The sequence below is a fragment of the Propithecus coquereli genome, unplaced genomic scaffold (genome assembly GCF_000956105.1).
Source record: "Propithecus coquereli isolate 6110/MARCELLA unplaced genomic scaffold, Pcoq_1.0 Scaffold70, whole genome shotgun sequence".
NCBI classification, from domain to species: Eukaryota; Metazoa; Chordata; class Mammalia; order Primates; family Indriidae; genus Propithecus; species Propithecus coquereli.
In genome coordinates, this window is record NW_012153063.1 from 3006893 (window position 1) to 3023888 (window position 16996).

General features: G+C 34.6%; 1 protein-coding gene across 1 annotated transcript in view; it reads left to right on the forward strand.

Moving 5' to 3' along the window:
* The window catches only part of PIKFYVE (phosphoinositide kinase, FYVE finger containing), a 76285-nt gene that overhangs the window by 48800 nt on the left and 10489 nt on the right, over positions 1-16996 (forward strand). The window contains exons 20-32 of the mRNA XM_012661209.1: positions 1012-1112; positions 2678-2749; positions 3428-3599; positions 6187-6365; positions 7979-8092; positions 8727-8835; positions 8953-9107; positions 9746-9836; positions 10776-10836; positions 11703-11840; positions 12726-12846; positions 14938-15033; positions 16964-16996. Of these exons, the coding sequence (XP_012516663.1) occupies positions 1012-1112; positions 2678-2749; positions 3428-3599; positions 6187-6365; positions 7979-8092; positions 8727-8835; positions 8953-9107; positions 9746-9836; positions 10776-10836; positions 11703-11840; positions 12726-12846; positions 14938-15033; positions 16964-16996 (1442 nt within the window). The remainder of the gene's footprint in view (positions 1-1011; positions 1113-2677; positions 2750-3427; positions 3600-6186; positions 6366-7978; positions 8093-8726; positions 8836-8952; positions 9108-9745; positions 9837-10775; positions 10837-11702; positions 11841-12725; positions 12847-14937; positions 15034-16963) is intronic.

Genomic DNA, 16996 nt, shown 5'->3' on the forward strand with positions numbered 1-16996 from the left:
AATCTGCCCGCCTCGGCCTCCCAGAGTGCTAGGATTACAGGCATGACCCACTGCGCCCGGCCTCCATGATATATTTTTAAGTGTTAAAAAGCAAGTTGTGTTTTCATATATATGGCATCATCCCATTTTTATAAAAACAAAATCCCCTGTGTGTACTTACCTAGGGGGGTGTACGTATGTGTATGTGTAAGAGCTAGCAAAAAGAATGGATTTGTTTGTTTATTTATTTATTTAGAAACAGGGTCTCTCTATGCTGCCCAGGCTGGCTCTTAACTCCTGGGCTCAAGCAACCCTCCTGTCTCAGCCTCCCAGGTAGCTGAGACTGTAGGTGTGTGCCACTGCATCTGACTTTAGAATGGATATTTTGAAACAATACTGTCAAACTACTCAGCTCAGGAAGTAGGATGGAATCAAAAGAGGACAGGCTTTATGTATTTTGTGAGCTTCTGCATGTACCTCTGTACTATTGAATTTTAACAGAGAGCAGGTGTTACCTTTGTAATGATCAAAAGCAGTCATAAAGCACGGATAGTTTTATTTATTTAAAAAATATTTTGATCTTTTATTTCATCAACAATACTGGAGTCTGAAGGCCCAGATTAAATACATACCTTAGAATTTAGATCTCTGGGTGTCTCAGATTAATGTTATATTCAGCCATCCATTCAGACTGTTTCATATGGATATATTTAGTTAACTTTTTCCTCCAAAATAATTTAATACAGTTTTGTAAAACTAAGAGTATTTAAGTTAAGAAAACAAGCTATTTAGACATCTTTTTTTATTTTTAAGTTTCACTTAAACTTTTTGAGTTGTCTTCCTTCAAAAACCAACTGCCCTTCTTTCTTATATTTAGTTTCTTGTAATAGTAGTTTTAAATCTTCACCAGTACTCCTACAGTGATGGTTGTAGGCTTTCCAAATAGAGTGGAATGTGTTTGGTGTTAGAAGCATTCACTGAGGTTGGAATGTTTTCCAACTTGCAGTCACTCATCTGATCCTTCTCTCTCAGGTGGATTGTCTGAATCCCGTTAACCACCAGAGACTGTGCGTGCTCTTCAGCAGCTCTTCTGCCCAGTCCAGCAATGCGCCCAGTGCCTGTGTCAGTCCTTGGTAGGATTCTTCTCTCCCTACACTATTGCATTTATGAACAGAATTCCAGCAACTTAAAAAAAAAATACAGCCATTAGGACCTGTTTTTAGGTACATGGCACACTGCTGGTATATATGAATTGATAGAACTTTTAAACTTGTGAAGTAAATATGGAAATATATGTTCGTTCATGGGTAGAAATTAATGAGAGTACCTCAACAGTGAAAAAAAATGTGAGGGATAGAAGAGAAATTTGTATAGGTTGAGTATTATCCCAAATGCTTGGGACCAGAAGTGTTTCAGATTTTGGATTTTGGATTTTTTCAGATTTTGGAATCATTACATATATATAATGACATATCTTGGGGATAGGATGCAAATCCAAGCATGAAATTCATTTATGTTTCATATATAGCATATACACACAGGCCGAAGGTAATTTTGTACAAGATTTTTAATTTGTGCATGAAACAAAGTTTGTGTATATTGAACCATCAGAAAGCAAAGATGTCAGGTGTGGAATTTTTACTTGTGACGTCATGTTGGTGCTCAAAGTTTTGGATTTTGGAGTGTTTGACGTTTCAGATTTTCATATTAGGGATGCTCAGCCTGTACATAGAAATCCAAGAAAGCTGACACACAAAATCTAGTAAAAGCATTTTGATGATAACACATACAATTTAGGGAGGTTTTCCTTCATGTATCATTTTTATAAAAGCAGTCAACCTTTTTGCCTTATTAATGGGTTTTATTCTAAAACTTAATTCTAAGTGGATTGATAGAAATGAAACTCATTTTATAATGTTTTAAATTATTTTTTTCAAATGATAGTGAAAAAGCCTTGCAGAGACATACATAGTCTTATATTACATACTTTGCTTTTAGCTTAAAAAATAGAATGGAACATAACTGCTTATTTTGGAGCACTATTTCCCTGACAAAATGTGTTCCATGTTTTGATTTTGGACACGTGAAACACTTATTTCCAGCAGTGAGAGCAAGGATTCTTTCGGTAGTGGTATAGCTCCAGCAGGAGGACTTGGGCTGGAGGTGCCTATTAGGAATTTTCTCTGGGAGTGTACGGACTCCTTAGGTCGAGGCTTGAATAAGTTGACAGGTATGTGGCCAAAGTTTCTTATTTGTGGGCATTTATAAGTTAGATACAAAGTTAAGAATTGGTGCCTTAGCAAGTCTATGAGCTGCTGTTCTCCATGCTCAGTAAAGGTGGGGACTAGAGAGCAGGAATCCCACTTTATGTTGACAGGGATTAAGCCTTTGTAAAGGAAACTTTTACTTCTTCTTAACTAGTTTCACTCAATTAATACTATAATTTTATGTATCCTCATTAAATAGTTTCATAAGATACTAATGTACTGGAGTGAAAAAGATGCTATAGTGTGGATAGTCTAAACCTGTTTTACCAGGTGAGATAAAACCTGTTTTATAGCAACAGAGAATATTACCTGCTTTAATACTTCATTATAAATACTATACATTTAACAGGGTAATCAGAATTTGTGGTCTCATGAAATGTCTTTCATGTGTGGTAATTCTTATGTTTCTAAGCGGTGATCTCTTCTTTTAGGATAGTAACAATGGAATTTTATGGAAAGAATGATCTTACATTAGGAATATTTTTAGAGAGATACTGTTTCAGGTAAGAGCAAATTTCCTTATATGTTCCATTGTGCATTTTTGATGCCAAGACTTTCAACCTGAAACATAAACATGAGTTGGATGTCAAATATTGTTGTGTGAGTCCGTCCTTGCTTTCATAGCACATATCAGAGTATACCGTACAAAGAAGCAATCTATTTCATATTCATACTGGGACATCTTATCCAGTACATTCCTCATATCTTTGTTCATCTGATTACCCTGTGATCGCTCAGACATTTTTAGCATATCTGTTTTTATGGTGATTCATGTGAAAGGCAAAGGAAATGTTGAAATTAGCTAGGCGTCACTTTAATTCCTAGTGCCACCACTCACCACTTACATGACAAAACACATGTAATTTAATCTTTATCAATCCCCTTTATAGGAAATAACAATCCCCAGAAATGTCAGGCTTTTAATGGGTAAAACGAAATGTTTTAAAACTGTTGGCATATAGGTGCTTAAAGAATGCAAGTCATGATGCTATAGTTGAAAACAGGATGTTCAATTGCAGTCTCAGAGCAGCATGAGTCTCTGTAGAGATTGTTTAGCAGTCATTGTTACTCTAAAGAGGATGCTGCACTTTCTCGACAGTGGTTCTGATTAGCCAGTGCTCATTGTATATGGCTTCTCTGTTTCATGCTTAATGTGAGAAGGACTCTCTTGTTTGTCAAAGGCCTTCTTATCAGTGTCCTAGCATGTTCTGTGATACCCCTATGGTGCATCACATTCGGCGCTTTGTCCATGGCCAAGGCTGTGTGCAGATAATTCTGAAGGAATTAGATTCTCCAGTACCTGGATATCAACATACAATTCTCACATACTCCTGGTGCAGAATCTGCAAACAGGTAATGTTCTCTGTTACTATAATACTTTATGTGTCATTTATTTGTATAGTTCTTTTGGTGGGAGAGTGGTCTATATTATTTTAGATTTGTTATTTGTCATTGGGCTCTTTTTATTTTACCTTCCCTCGCTGTATGTTCAATCTAATATTTGTTTTTTGAAGATCTCATCTTGGGAATATGTCAGTCATTAAAGAAAAATACAAGTGCCTTGTCCAGTAGAATATTTGGAGATTGTATCTTGACAATTCTCAATTATGTTTGTTTATTTATTCAGCAAACACTTATTTGATACCATCTGTGTGCCAAGTACTATGCTAGGCCTTAGGAGTGGAAAAAGATTAAGAAATGACTTCTGTCCTCTAAGGGAGGAGATGGACTTATAAAGCAATAACTGCAGTATATAAGGATATTTGTATGATAAATTGGAGCCTATATCAATGTTTCTATCTTAAGAGATACAGATGAGACCATGTTGAAACTGATTTGTACTGGTTTTCATGTATGTTCTTGAGAAAAGGGCATGTGTCTTATTTCTTCTGCATGCCTTTCTTTACTTTTCTAACTCTAGAACAAATATTTGATGCCAACATAATGTTTTTTATGTATAAATTTTATCCAAATTGTTTGTGGTGAGTGTACCAAATTTAACTTAATTGTTACCTTAATTGGCTTATTTTGGAGTGTGCTTTTGGAAGGTGCATATGGGAATCACAGATAAAATAAGAAATAGTGTGACTTACATTAATCAGTGGTAGAGAAAGGCAAAATCAAACTTCCTCCTGTATCAGCAAACATACAGACATGAAACTATTTTTAGCAATTATCAGTCTTACTTTCATACTTGTTCTTATAGGCCTTTAGTTTCCTGTTAGATAGCTGGTAATGTTTTGTTGTAGAATATGTGAACTTGGTAGGTTAACCATTCCACTAAATGAATAACTCAAATTTGATCTTTATGTTTTGCATGCTTCAGTAGATGCACTTTATTTTAAAACAAAATGTCTGCTTTCAGGGTTATGCTAGAAAGGAAAAGGTGAATAGTTTTGTTATACTAAAATGAAAAACTTATAGTGTCAGGAGAAGTTACACCATATGTGATCAAACATAAATGCACTTAATATTACATTTCTATATTCCATTATAATAGAAAAACGGGCAAAGGATATGACAAAGCAATTTAATGCGAATAGCCAGTAAATGTGCAAATAAATTTTACTCATTATAGTCAAAGAAGTATAAATGAAACCAGTAGAATGCCTTTTTAAAAGAATTTTTTAAGAAAATCACATTTAAAAGATTTCAACCCTAATTCCTAGGATTGGTAAGAGTGAGGGGAAATTGGTATTCTCAAATATTGTTGGAGATGGTGTAAACCAGTGTACCTGTTTTGGAAGACACTGTGGCAAAAAGTATCAAAGGACAGTATAAATGTTCGTGCCCTTTGACCTAACAATTCCCACCTTTATTAATTTATTCCAAGGAAATAATTACAGACATTTGTAAATATGTCTGTAATATATAAGGGTGTTCCTCAGAGCATCATCCTAATAAGGAAAAACTAGTAATGTCTTAAATGTATGTTGGTAAAAATTGGTTAAATATATGTCTATATAATAAGATACTCTGTAGTTATTTCAAAAGTTGTACAAGATTATTTTATGGGGGAAAATATTCATGATATATTGCTAAGTAAAAAAAGAGAAGTTTATGAAGCTAATTATAGGAAAAAGTTTCTATTTATAAATACACTCGCTATGTGGCTATATATTTAATATATATGTATTCATATATAGAAAGAAAATAAAACATATACTATTTTATTGATGTTGGTGGTGGGATTATTGGTGATGCTGCTCTCCCTCACCATTCCCAACTCCACCCACCTATGAACAAAAGTTTTCTGAAAAGGAATTTGGAGAAAAAAGACTTTATTCTAGTGAACAGTTTGCAAACCGGGGAGACATAGCCTTCAATGTAAACTGAAGATGCGTTGTGTTCCAGAGAGCAAAGAGAGGCTTCTGGGGTTTTTTGGTTTGTTTTTGTTTCTTAAAAGAGAGGAGGTCTTGCTGTGTTTCCCAGGCTGGTCTATCAGGTTGAGTGCAGTGGCATGATCATAGTTCACTGCAGCCTCCAACAAACTCCTGGGCTCAAGTGATCCCCTGGGTTCAGGTTTTATAGCAAAAGTTCCTGCCTAGGTTCCTATTTAGATCCATTTATGCAAATGAAAGATTGAAACTTTCTTAGTTCTGATTGGTCAAGGCGTGGGAGTTCTGGTTGTTGGTTCGGAAGAGTCTGAAAGTTAAAAAGGGAGGGGTTTTTGGAGAACTCAGTGTACAGTGTGTGACCTCTACTTAGCAAATGGTTGCTTGGCTCTACTTTAAATTTAGAGCCAGTTAGCCACTCCAGATCTGTCTCGAAGGATTGGCTCTTTCAGGTTCACATTTGCACACACATCTTTGAATTTTCCTTTTTTTCCTGGTTTTCTGCAGTCAGAATGTATTTGGTTTATATTAGAAGATAAAATATATAATTTTTTAATGAGGATGCTAAGGGTGTGATTAAATAAACTATTTTTGCTGAATTCTAGGTAACACCGGTTGTTGCTCTTTCCAATGAGTCCTGGTCTATGTCATTTGCAAAATACCTTGAACTTAGATTTTATGGGCACCAGTACACTCGTAGAGCCAATGCTGAGCCATGTGGTCACTCCATCCATCATGATTATCACCAGTATTTCTCCTATAACCAGATGGTGGCATCTTTCAGGTAAGAAGTCCAAGGAACCTTGTACCCGATCACATAGTCCCTTGAAGTTATAGTAACATTTTCATTGTTACTAGATCGGATTAATTTGTAGGTGTCATCCATCTCTACCCTTCCAAATATAGAGGGCTAGACTCTGCTAAGAGCTTTCAGTATTATTTACTCCTAAGAAATAGGTATTATTATTATGCTCACTTATAGAGCTAATAAACGAAGATTTGAACCCTAGGTAATCTTCTACGACTGGCTTCACTCTTAACCGTTGTTGTGGCATCCGAAAGTCTGTCAGAATATTTCCTAAGACATTGACTAGCATGAGGATAATCAAATATTTCTGATAGAGCTAAAATTCCATGTTCAAAGAATGGATAGTTACCATCGTGATATTAAATAATTTGGGAAAGCCTTCAGGTTCTGCCTTCAAAATATATCCAGTGTCTAAACACTTCACCACCTTTACCGCTACTACTTCGGGCTGAGCCTCTGTTATCTTTCACCTAGGTTATTGCAGTAGCCTCTGCCAGTCTCCCTTTGGCCTTGTCCCTGCAGCCTGCTCTCAACAAAGCAGTCAGAGCAGTCCTGTTAGAGGAAAATCAGTTCATGTCGCTCCTCTGTTCTAAACACTCCCAAGGGTGTGTGTTCACTCTGAGTGAAAGCCAGAGTCCATTTACTGGCCTGTAATCCCCTACCTGCTCTGGCTGCCCAGGACCACTCTAATCTCTCCCCTCACTTACCCCACTGCAGCCCTGCTGGCCTCCTAGCCAGGCCTCAGCTATGTATGTCCGGTGGGTTCCTGCCTGAGAGCCTTGTGCTTTGTTCTTCCCTCTCTGAACTGCTCATTCCTGAGATACCTGCCTGCTCTTTCCTTAATTCTGCAAGTATTGGTTCAAATTTCGTCTGCCCTGGTACCCTCTCACCCCAAGCACTCCCTGCTTCTCTTTCTTAATTTATTTTTTTAAAAGTATGTACCATCTGATACATGTTTTGAATATTTGTTTTGTTTGTTACCAAAATTTTGTTATTTCTGAATTATGAGGACAGGAATTTTGGCCTTTGTTTTGTGCTATATCCTTAGCACCTAAAACAGTGTCTGTCACATAATAAACCCTCAGGAAATATTTGCTAATTAGAGTTTATTTCGTTTTTTAAGCAAGAGCTTTAATCATGAATCTATAGTCTAGGTGGGATGTAGCATTTACTAGTCAATATAAATTTTCAGGTGGAAAGGAAATAAAGACTCACGAAGTAACCTCAGGAGCTGGGAAGGTAATGAATACCTACATCTAATCTTAGGACAGAGTTCCTTTCCTCATTCATAGGGAAGGTTTATATCAAAGTCATTTCTGTTTTCATAGCAGATGAGGATAGCCTCAAGGGATAAATGATGGCACCACAATGCAGTGAAAAAACAAAATAAAACCTTTCCAAAATGAGGAGGATATTTGTTGAAAGTTATCTTCAGTATCTTTATGATTGTTTTAAAATGCCATTTTGCAGAAACATTATTTTCTCTTATGCCTTAAAGGATTTAGTTGGCCGTCATGATACAGCTCTACTTAAGATATTAGAACATTTTTTATTTTTCTACTGTTTCCTTGTATTTTTTCTTCTCTCAGTTATTCTCCCATTCGGCTTCTTGAAGTATGTGTTCCACTCCCCAAAATATTCATTAAACGTCAGGCCCCATTAAAAGTGTCCCTTCTTCAGGATCTGAAGGACTTCTTTCAAAAGTAAGTTCTAGTTTCTTTAATTATCCTTTTTTGTTTAGTACTATCTGTAATGTACAGCTATTTTAAAGTATCAGGTTCATTTAACTTGCTTTGCAAATGTAAATAACTTATGTGTGCTTGGTGTAAAAAAGTGAAAATGCAGATGATACGGAAAAGTATTAAAAAAGAGGTCAAACTCACATAGAACAAACAACTGTAAAGATTATAAAGTAGGCTGAGTGCAGTGGCTCATGCCTGTAATCCTAGCATTTTGGGAGGCTGAGGTTGGAGGATCGTTTGAGGCCAGGAGTTCAAGACCATCCTGAACATGAGGGAGACCGTGTCTGGGCGTGGTGGTGCACGTCTGTAGTCCCAGCTACTCAGGAGGCTGAGGCAGGATTGCTTGAACCCAGGAATTTGAGGTTGCAGTGAGCTATGAGGACGCCACTGCACTCAACCCAAGGCGACAGATCAAGAACTTATCTCAAAAAAAAAAATACATATTTTTTTAAAGTATGACCTTTCAGGTATTTTTTGCTCTGCAAAATTACATGTGATTCTTAATTAGATAAAACATATTTCAGTTATAGTTTTGTATGTAACACCTTTTTTTCTATTTATGTGAGATAGAAAATTTGATTCCATCTTCTATTAGGGTTTCACAAGTATATCTTGCTGTTGATGAAAGACTCGCATCTTTGAAAACTGATACATTTAGCAAAACAAGAGAGGAAAAAATGGAAGATATTTTTGCACAAAAAGAGGTAATTCATTTCTTTGATAGATAATTTAAAAGGTAACTATTAACTTATTAGAAGTTTCTTTTGGTGGGGGTGTGTATATAATGCCTCAGTTTATGAAATCGTTTCTGTTCCTTGTAGATGGAAGAAGGCGAGTTCAAGAACTGGATTGAGAAGATGCAAGCAAGGCTCATGTCTTCCTCTGTAGATACCCCTCAGCAACTACAGTCAGTCTTTGAGTCACTCATTGCCAAGAAACAAAGTCTCTGTGAAGTGCTACAAGCTTGGAATAACAGGTATGATTTTGCAGTCTGGTTTCCTTTTAATATTATTGCCACATTGCTCTGCCATGATATTTTTAAATTTAAAAGTTTTTATTGATTATGAATGTTCATTTTACTCTCAAGTTATAGAAGCTTTTGTTTTCTATCACCCTCCCTTCCCTTTATCCTTTAAATCATATGTGCAAATCTTTAGATAGTTTATGAAGATGTAAAACCAAAGACGAGAACACCCTTTTTTTCCAATATAATTTGAAACAATGATTTTTCAAATGTGTGCTCCATTGAATCGTATTTAACTGAGTTAGTATGCCATGAATAACTATTGGTATTTGAGCCAGGAATTTCAAATATATTGACATGTTTATGTTAAACCTTTATTTAAATATTTTGAGAAATATTTTTCTTTGTAATAATTTTCTATTGTTTTATAGTCATATCAGCAAGAGCTCTTGGTTAGTTGATTAAATACAGACTAAGATACTTAGTCTTATTTATATACAACTTTAAAGTGTATTGTAATCTAAATAGGAAAATTTATTATGTTTTCAAGATTGGAAAGAGAAAATTTATAAACATTATTCAAGGTGCTGGAAACAAAACCATATATTTTTCTTCTTCTGTTGCTGCTGCTTCTTTGCCTTTGGCCATAGGTTACAGGACCTTTTCCAGCAGGAAAAGGGTAGAAAGCGACCTTCGGTTCCTCCAAGTCCTGGAAGACTGAGACAAGGAGAGGAAAGCAAGGTAATAAAATGTTGTTTTGTCTTTGGTCCTTCATTGATAGGATATATAGTTAGTTCTATTTATAACACTTAGAAGTGGTAGTTTAATACATACTTTATTAATAATAACAAGTAGGGTTTTGCATTTTGAAATTATGAGGTTTCAAGGAAATAGGACCTGGATTACTTTTATATCCTAGCCTGAAATAAAATGGGAGGTGTCTCTGATATAGTGACTTATAATCGAAGACCTAAGAAATGACTTTGTAATGAAATTGGACATAAGCCTTATAATCATTCTAAATATATTCTTATATATAGATAATAGGAATTGAGAAGATTGATTAGATAATATACGATTACTGAGCTTAATGAATAATCCTGAGTACTTCCAGATGCTTTAATGCTAAGAAGTGAGCTACTATTTAGAACACTATTCTCAAGTGTGGCTCAAGGACTCCTGAGAGTCCAAGACCCTTTCACAGGCTCCACAAATTTTCTCTTTTTCAACTGCATATCTGTGTGAAGCCAATTTTCTTGATGTACTTTTGTCATAACAATATAACCCAACAGATTAAATGCAGAAGCCAGATATAAATCTAGCTGTCTTCTATTTAACTACATATTAAAGATATTTGTCAAAATGTAAAGCAATATCACTTTTTCACCCATTTTTTCCTCATTTTGGAACATAAGTATGTTTTTATTTAATAAATATGTTACTTATGTTTATATGTAATGGACTTATTTTTAAATGACTAGGATGCATATTTTAAAACTTTCTCAGTTTTGATTTCTAATAAGGGAAACAAAAACTTATTTTAATTTAAGGGGATCCTTAGTAATTTTTAAGAGTATAAACAAGTCCTGAGACCAAAAAGTTTAAGATTCACCAGGCTAAAAAAGTTTTAAATGTTATTTTAATGTTTTCCTTAAGAATGAAGTATTTACTTCTCTGTAGATAAGTGCAATGGATGCATCTCCGCGGAATATTTCCCCAGGACTTCAAAATGGAGAAAAAGGTTGGTTCTCAAGTCTAGTGATCACTTGCCACTGGATTCAAAGAAATTTCTTAGTGTACAAGTTATTTTTAACTGCCAACTTTGAGCATTTTTTTCTGGTGCAATTGTTCATAGATTTACCTTCCTGTAGAGCATTTGTAACCCTATCAGTTTAAGATTATCATATGGTATATTGCATGAAGATAAAATCAGGTTATAGAAATACATGAAATACAAAGGGTGATGTTATTAGAGGAAGGAGAAATAGAAAAAGGAAATTGGATTTCTATTTTGCTTGTCCCAAGTCAACCCCCAGGTTTCACTGTAAAAATCTTATAAAGTTTAATTTATATTTTTAATGTCACTAAAATCTTTTCTAGACTTAAGGTGTCTTTCATAGTATTCATTGAATAAGTTGGTGTCATCATAGAAGCTTTGTGGGGAAATTTTTGTAGACTATCTTTATAGAACAAGAGCTCAACTCATAATTCTTGGTATTTTTCTCTTATGATTTAATGGTTTCTTTCTCCCCTAGAATAAGCACGTAGTTTTCCCCGCAGTATCCTAATTTCATTCTCTGTTAAACTGAGTGAACTAATATTTAGGTAGGCATTGTGGTATAGTGGGAAGAGTTGGATAGGAGTCAGACTTGATTGACTGTTGCAGTACTGCCACCAGGATTTGACTGAGGTCAAGTCATATATGACCTTTCTGGATTTTTGTGTCTGTTTCTATGACATGAGCTACATGACCTAGATGATTTTTGAAAAGTTAAAATTCTGTGTTTTAGAAAGTGGAAATATGAATTGACATTTAAAAAAAATTAGGTAGAAATAAATGGATGTAATATTGGTAAATGACTCATTTAGGATTGTGTTTTTCTTTAGAGGATCGCTTCTTAACTACCCTGTCCAGCCAGAGCTCCACTGGTTCTACCCATCTCCAGTTGCCTACTCCACCTGAAGTCCTGTCTGAGCAGTCAGTGGGAGGGCCCCCTGAGCCAGATACAGCCAGCAGTTCCGAAGGTACAGTTTAACTCACTTTTACTGTACTTCACTGAATCTAAGACTGAAAGATGTATCTTTGCATTATATGTGTTTCCAAGGAAGAAAAACACTGCTAATTCTTTGACATAATGCTTTCTAATGCCTTAGAATTTTTCTACTTTATACTTATTGAAAATGCTTCTTTAGATACAACTTTTTATCATATGATTTCTTCCTTTAGTTGTACTACTTGGTATGTAAATATTTCGGTAACAAAATGTCATTTAGCTTCATCTACCTTCTGGGGATCTTATTCTCTGAAGTTTCATAAAGCATATGGTTGTAGCTTTGTAAGAAAGTAAGAAAATTGCAGCAGTTTCTTCAACAACAAATATTTGCTTCATAACTGCAAATTTATGTCTTGCTCCTCCCTTTCCTTGCTTTCTATTTAAGCAGTAACTACTTATAGTATAAACTTTGAAATTAACTTTAAAATTTCAATTAAATTCAGGTGTAATAGCCACAGGGCACAAAACTGAGTTGAAGTGACAACACGAACAGCTGTGACTAAGTTCATGCTTAAGCAGTAATCCCATCATGGCTGTTGTCTGGCTGCTGTAATGGTTGATTGTGGGATGATCTCAATTTCAGAGACATTAAAAAAATGTTTAAAAATGTTTTTAAAAAAAGTTAGAATGATGTTTAAAAAAAAAATCCCTTGGAGTCAGTGCTGTGTATGCTTCACAGTTGCTTCCTGTTTCATCCTATAGGACTCTTTTTACTAGATCAGAAATTTTAAACCATAATTGGTAATTATAGTGTGCATATGTCTGTATTCTAAAAAGGAAAAGAAATAAAGTCAATACTTTTTACTCTTTATTTTCTCTGAATATTAATATATAAGTAGACTATTTTTCATTTTAGATGTGTTTGATGGACATTTGCTGGGATCCACAGATAGTCAGGTGAAAGAAAAGTCAACCATGAAAGCCATCTTTGCAAATTTGCTTCCAGGAAATAGCTATAATCCTATTCCATTTCCTTTGTAAGTATTATTAAAGCCAGTAGCTATTGGGTGGTTTTATTTTTCCTTAATTTAAAAAAGTCTCTAGACTTATTCTCTACATATTTAGATAATGTTTATTGGTATATATGTATTTCTCAATCCTAGATTTCATTTCATAATAAAAGAGATGTCTTTTGATACAATGTAATTTGTAGAACATGTAATCATTATATAGTAGATGAATGGATAAAGAAAGCATTACCTAATATTGTTTAATTCTCAATATTACTGGTTCTGAAAACAATATATCTACCTTTTTTTTTGAAGATATACTGCTACATCAGTTATCTCATAATAATAAAAGCATTGCTGGTTGTATATGAGGATGGTATTACTGGCCTAATAATTTACTGAGACATGGCATTGTTCTAGCAGTGATGGTGAATTATAGTGACCCATCATAGTTTTTATGTGATCTTTTTGTGCTGGGCTCACTCAGACTGAGAAAGAATATAGATTGGCTGTGCGAGTTTGTTTTTCTTCCACTGGTTGACCTGTGTGGCCATCAAATTCTGCTCTTGTTGTGGTGGTACAAGTATATCCAAAAGGTGAACATTAGTTAGAACTTCTGTTTTTCCTTAACTGACTTATGTATTTATTCAGTCAATATTTAAACTTTTGTTTAGTGCCTACTCTGGTGCCCTATGATGTAGAATAAGATTCATAAGGAAAAAAAATCACTGCTCTTAGGAGCTCATAATCTTGGAGAAGAGACAAGTAGAGACTCAGTACAGTATGTGATATGTCGCGTGATAGTATTATGTAAAAGGTCCCTATTTTCTCTACTTCAGACCCGAATATCTTAGTTTCTTGAATGGGCTATGATCCTTCGTACTCTTACCTTCTTTCTTAATCATTAAGTCCTATTCTTTCTCAGGCAAACATTATGAGGACCTTCCCCAACCCCTCTCCCAGCCAGATTAATTGTTTTTGTTATATGCTCTCATGATTCCTGTCTTAGTTTAGGCTGCTGTAATGAATTACCATAGACTGGGTGGCTTATGAACAACGGAAATTTATTTCTCACAGTTCTGGAGGCTAGAAGTCTGAGATTAGGGTGTCAGCATGGTTGGGTTCTGGTGAGGGCCCTCTTTGGGATTGTAGATTGCTGTCCTCTCTTTGTATCCTCACATGGTGGAAAGAGGGTGAGAGAGTTCTCTCAGGTCACGAATGTAAGGTCACGAATTCCATTCATGAGGACTCTACGCTCATGACCTAAATTATCTTCCAAAGTACCCACCTCTTTATGCCATCACATTGGGGGTTAGTTTTTCAACATATGAATTTGGGGAGGAGGAACGCAAATGTTCATTCCATAATAATTTCCCCATAGCACTTATGACAGTGATTATGTTTATTTGTAGGATTATTTGTTTCTTTACCCCCACTAAACTATAAACTCTATGGTGCCTATTTTTTTCACCACTGTAACTGTTAACATCTCACACATGTAAAGTGCTTAATAATAGTTTTTCTCCATGTTACATCCCTGGCACATTAGGTGGTTGGAAAATAGCACCTAAATATTAATAAAATCAGTGATGGTGCCTAACAGTGCCTGGGGCAGATAGAGTGAAAGTCAGGTGAGCAAAATTGAGTTTCCATGTGATAATAGTAGAGTGGCTGTGTTGTGCTATTTATTGTTGGACTAGTAGTATGTCTTCTCCACAATTTCTAGAAGACTTCTCTCAAGCTTATAATAGAACAAAATATCTTAGACTTCCACTGTTCATTGTAAATTCTTTTTGAGATTAATATGACCTAAGTCTTGGCAGTATGGAAACTTTTCTTTGAAGTGACTGTTTCAGAATCCTCCGATTTGAAACCTGATTTTGATAATTTTCTAATTGCCTTCAACAACTTTCTCTAAATATCTTTTTGTTGCCTATTTGATTCACGTTATCAGAATCTGCGTACATTTCGGCTTTCTTAATTATATTTATTGTACAGTATTTATTTAACTCAGAATTGTTTTGAGATCAATTTACTTGTGATGTGTTAATGGTTTTTACATGTGATTTTCTGCAAAGTTTATTCTTATTTACTTATGTATTCAAAAAATTTGAACAGTGATCCAGATAAACACTACTTAATGTATGAACATGAACGAGTGCCTATTGCTGTCTGTGAGAAGGAACCCAGTTCCATCATTGCTTTTGCTCTCAGGTATTCATGGGACTTTTTTCACCTGTGATTATATCTGTGTATCTTATGTATGTCTATAGACCTTATTTTGGGGATCTTTTGCATAGAATAAAGCAAAATGATTAATTATAAGCAAAAATATATCTTTAGTCATGATAGCCTATTCTCTTTGTACCTGAAAACCTTTCCTTTACCCAAATAACTAAATTGAGTGGGCAAGTTATTTACTGATTCTTGAATTTTCTAACCATTTTGTTATAATATGTATCCCTTGATCCCTTCCTTCAGTTTACTTATTGATATAATACTTGGAACATCCTGCCTTATATCATCTGAATATCTTTTCTTATATTCTTCACTCACTTCCTTCCTGCTTCACACACACATGAGGTAAAGTGTTCCTACTTAGAGTACAGTAGTGCCCTCTTATCCATGGGGGATGTGTTCTAAGACCCCCAGTCGATGCCTGAATGCATGAATAGTAATGAACCCTATATATACTATGTTTTTTTCTTATACATACATACCTATGATAAAGTTTAACTTATAAATTAGGCACAATGAGAGATTAACAGCAATAATAATAAAATAGAACAATTTTAACAATACATTATAATAAAAGTTATGTGAATGTAATCTCTCCTTCTCTTTGAAAATATCTTAATATTTTAAGACTGTACTTGACCTTAAGTAACAAACCATGGAAAGTGAAACTGGATAAGGGAATCCTATTGTAAGCTGTTCTTATGGCTTACCTCACAGACATTTCTGACTTTTTAATTTACAGCATTATCATATGTCTTAAAGAGGTATCCTGCTTTAAAAATATTTATATAGTATGGTTAAAAGAGCAAAGCTTTTGAATCCTGAGAGTATCTTGGAAGTGGTTGAACTTATTTTAAATAGAATCTAGGATATTTAATTAAATTTTTTTTTCCATTGGAAGATGTCAAACTTTTTGGGTAGTGGTTCTAAGAAGTCCATTTATTAAACAAATATTTAAATGCCTACAGAATGATATACTAGGTATTGGATATGCAGGAGTGAAAGAAATAGACTTATGTGCCTCTACCTTTATGGAGTTTAGAGTTTACTGTTTGTATAATGACGAATTTTTTTCCTTTATAAGATTCCATATGATGAATTCTTTATCTTTACCTTTTGGCCTTTATGAAGACAGTATTTGCTTCTTACTTTATTGATAATAGATAAGAAAGGTAGGAAAGTCAACCAAATCAAAAAATATTTTTTTGTACTATCAGGAAGCAAATATTCTAGTTGAGGTCATTTTCTTTCAATGTCTTGGAAAAATAATATATCCTAACATGCCTCTCTTGTTCCATGACATTAGATTTATCTAAAACAGGGCTCCCAGACTGCTGGTCCAAGACTCAGATTATTTTTGGTTAATAGAACATTAAAAATAAATTTTTTCCTTAAAGTTTAATACCTTTAAGTAGAAAAGCACTCTGAAGTTTTTTTTATTCTCTATTATACTAAACCCTGAGGATTCAGACTTTAAAGTTAACCGGTTCAACCCCCGAAGTCATTTGATCTAAGTGTCAGTACATAGGCTTTTAAAATCTTTGTTGAGGATATTAATACTGCTTGGTGAGTTGGTGGGTCATATTTTCTACCTCCAGACTTTAAATTAACCTGTTCAACCCCTGAAGTCATTTGATCTAAGTGTCAGTACACAGGCTTTTTAAATCTTTGCTGAAGATATTGATACTGCTTGGTGAGTTGGTGGGTTGTATTTTCTATTCTCTGTGAAGATGTTGACCTTCCTTGTAAAGCTTCTACTTAATTGCTTTTGTTAGTTAACCAAAATGTATTTAATTGTGTGCACTTAAAATGTGCTTCCATGATGCAAAACTTATTCTAAAGCATATGATTTATTTTTAAAGTAGGACTTAATGTTTAACATTTTTCAACCTATTTCTCCCCTAAGTTGTAAAGAATACCGAAATGCCTTAGAGGAATT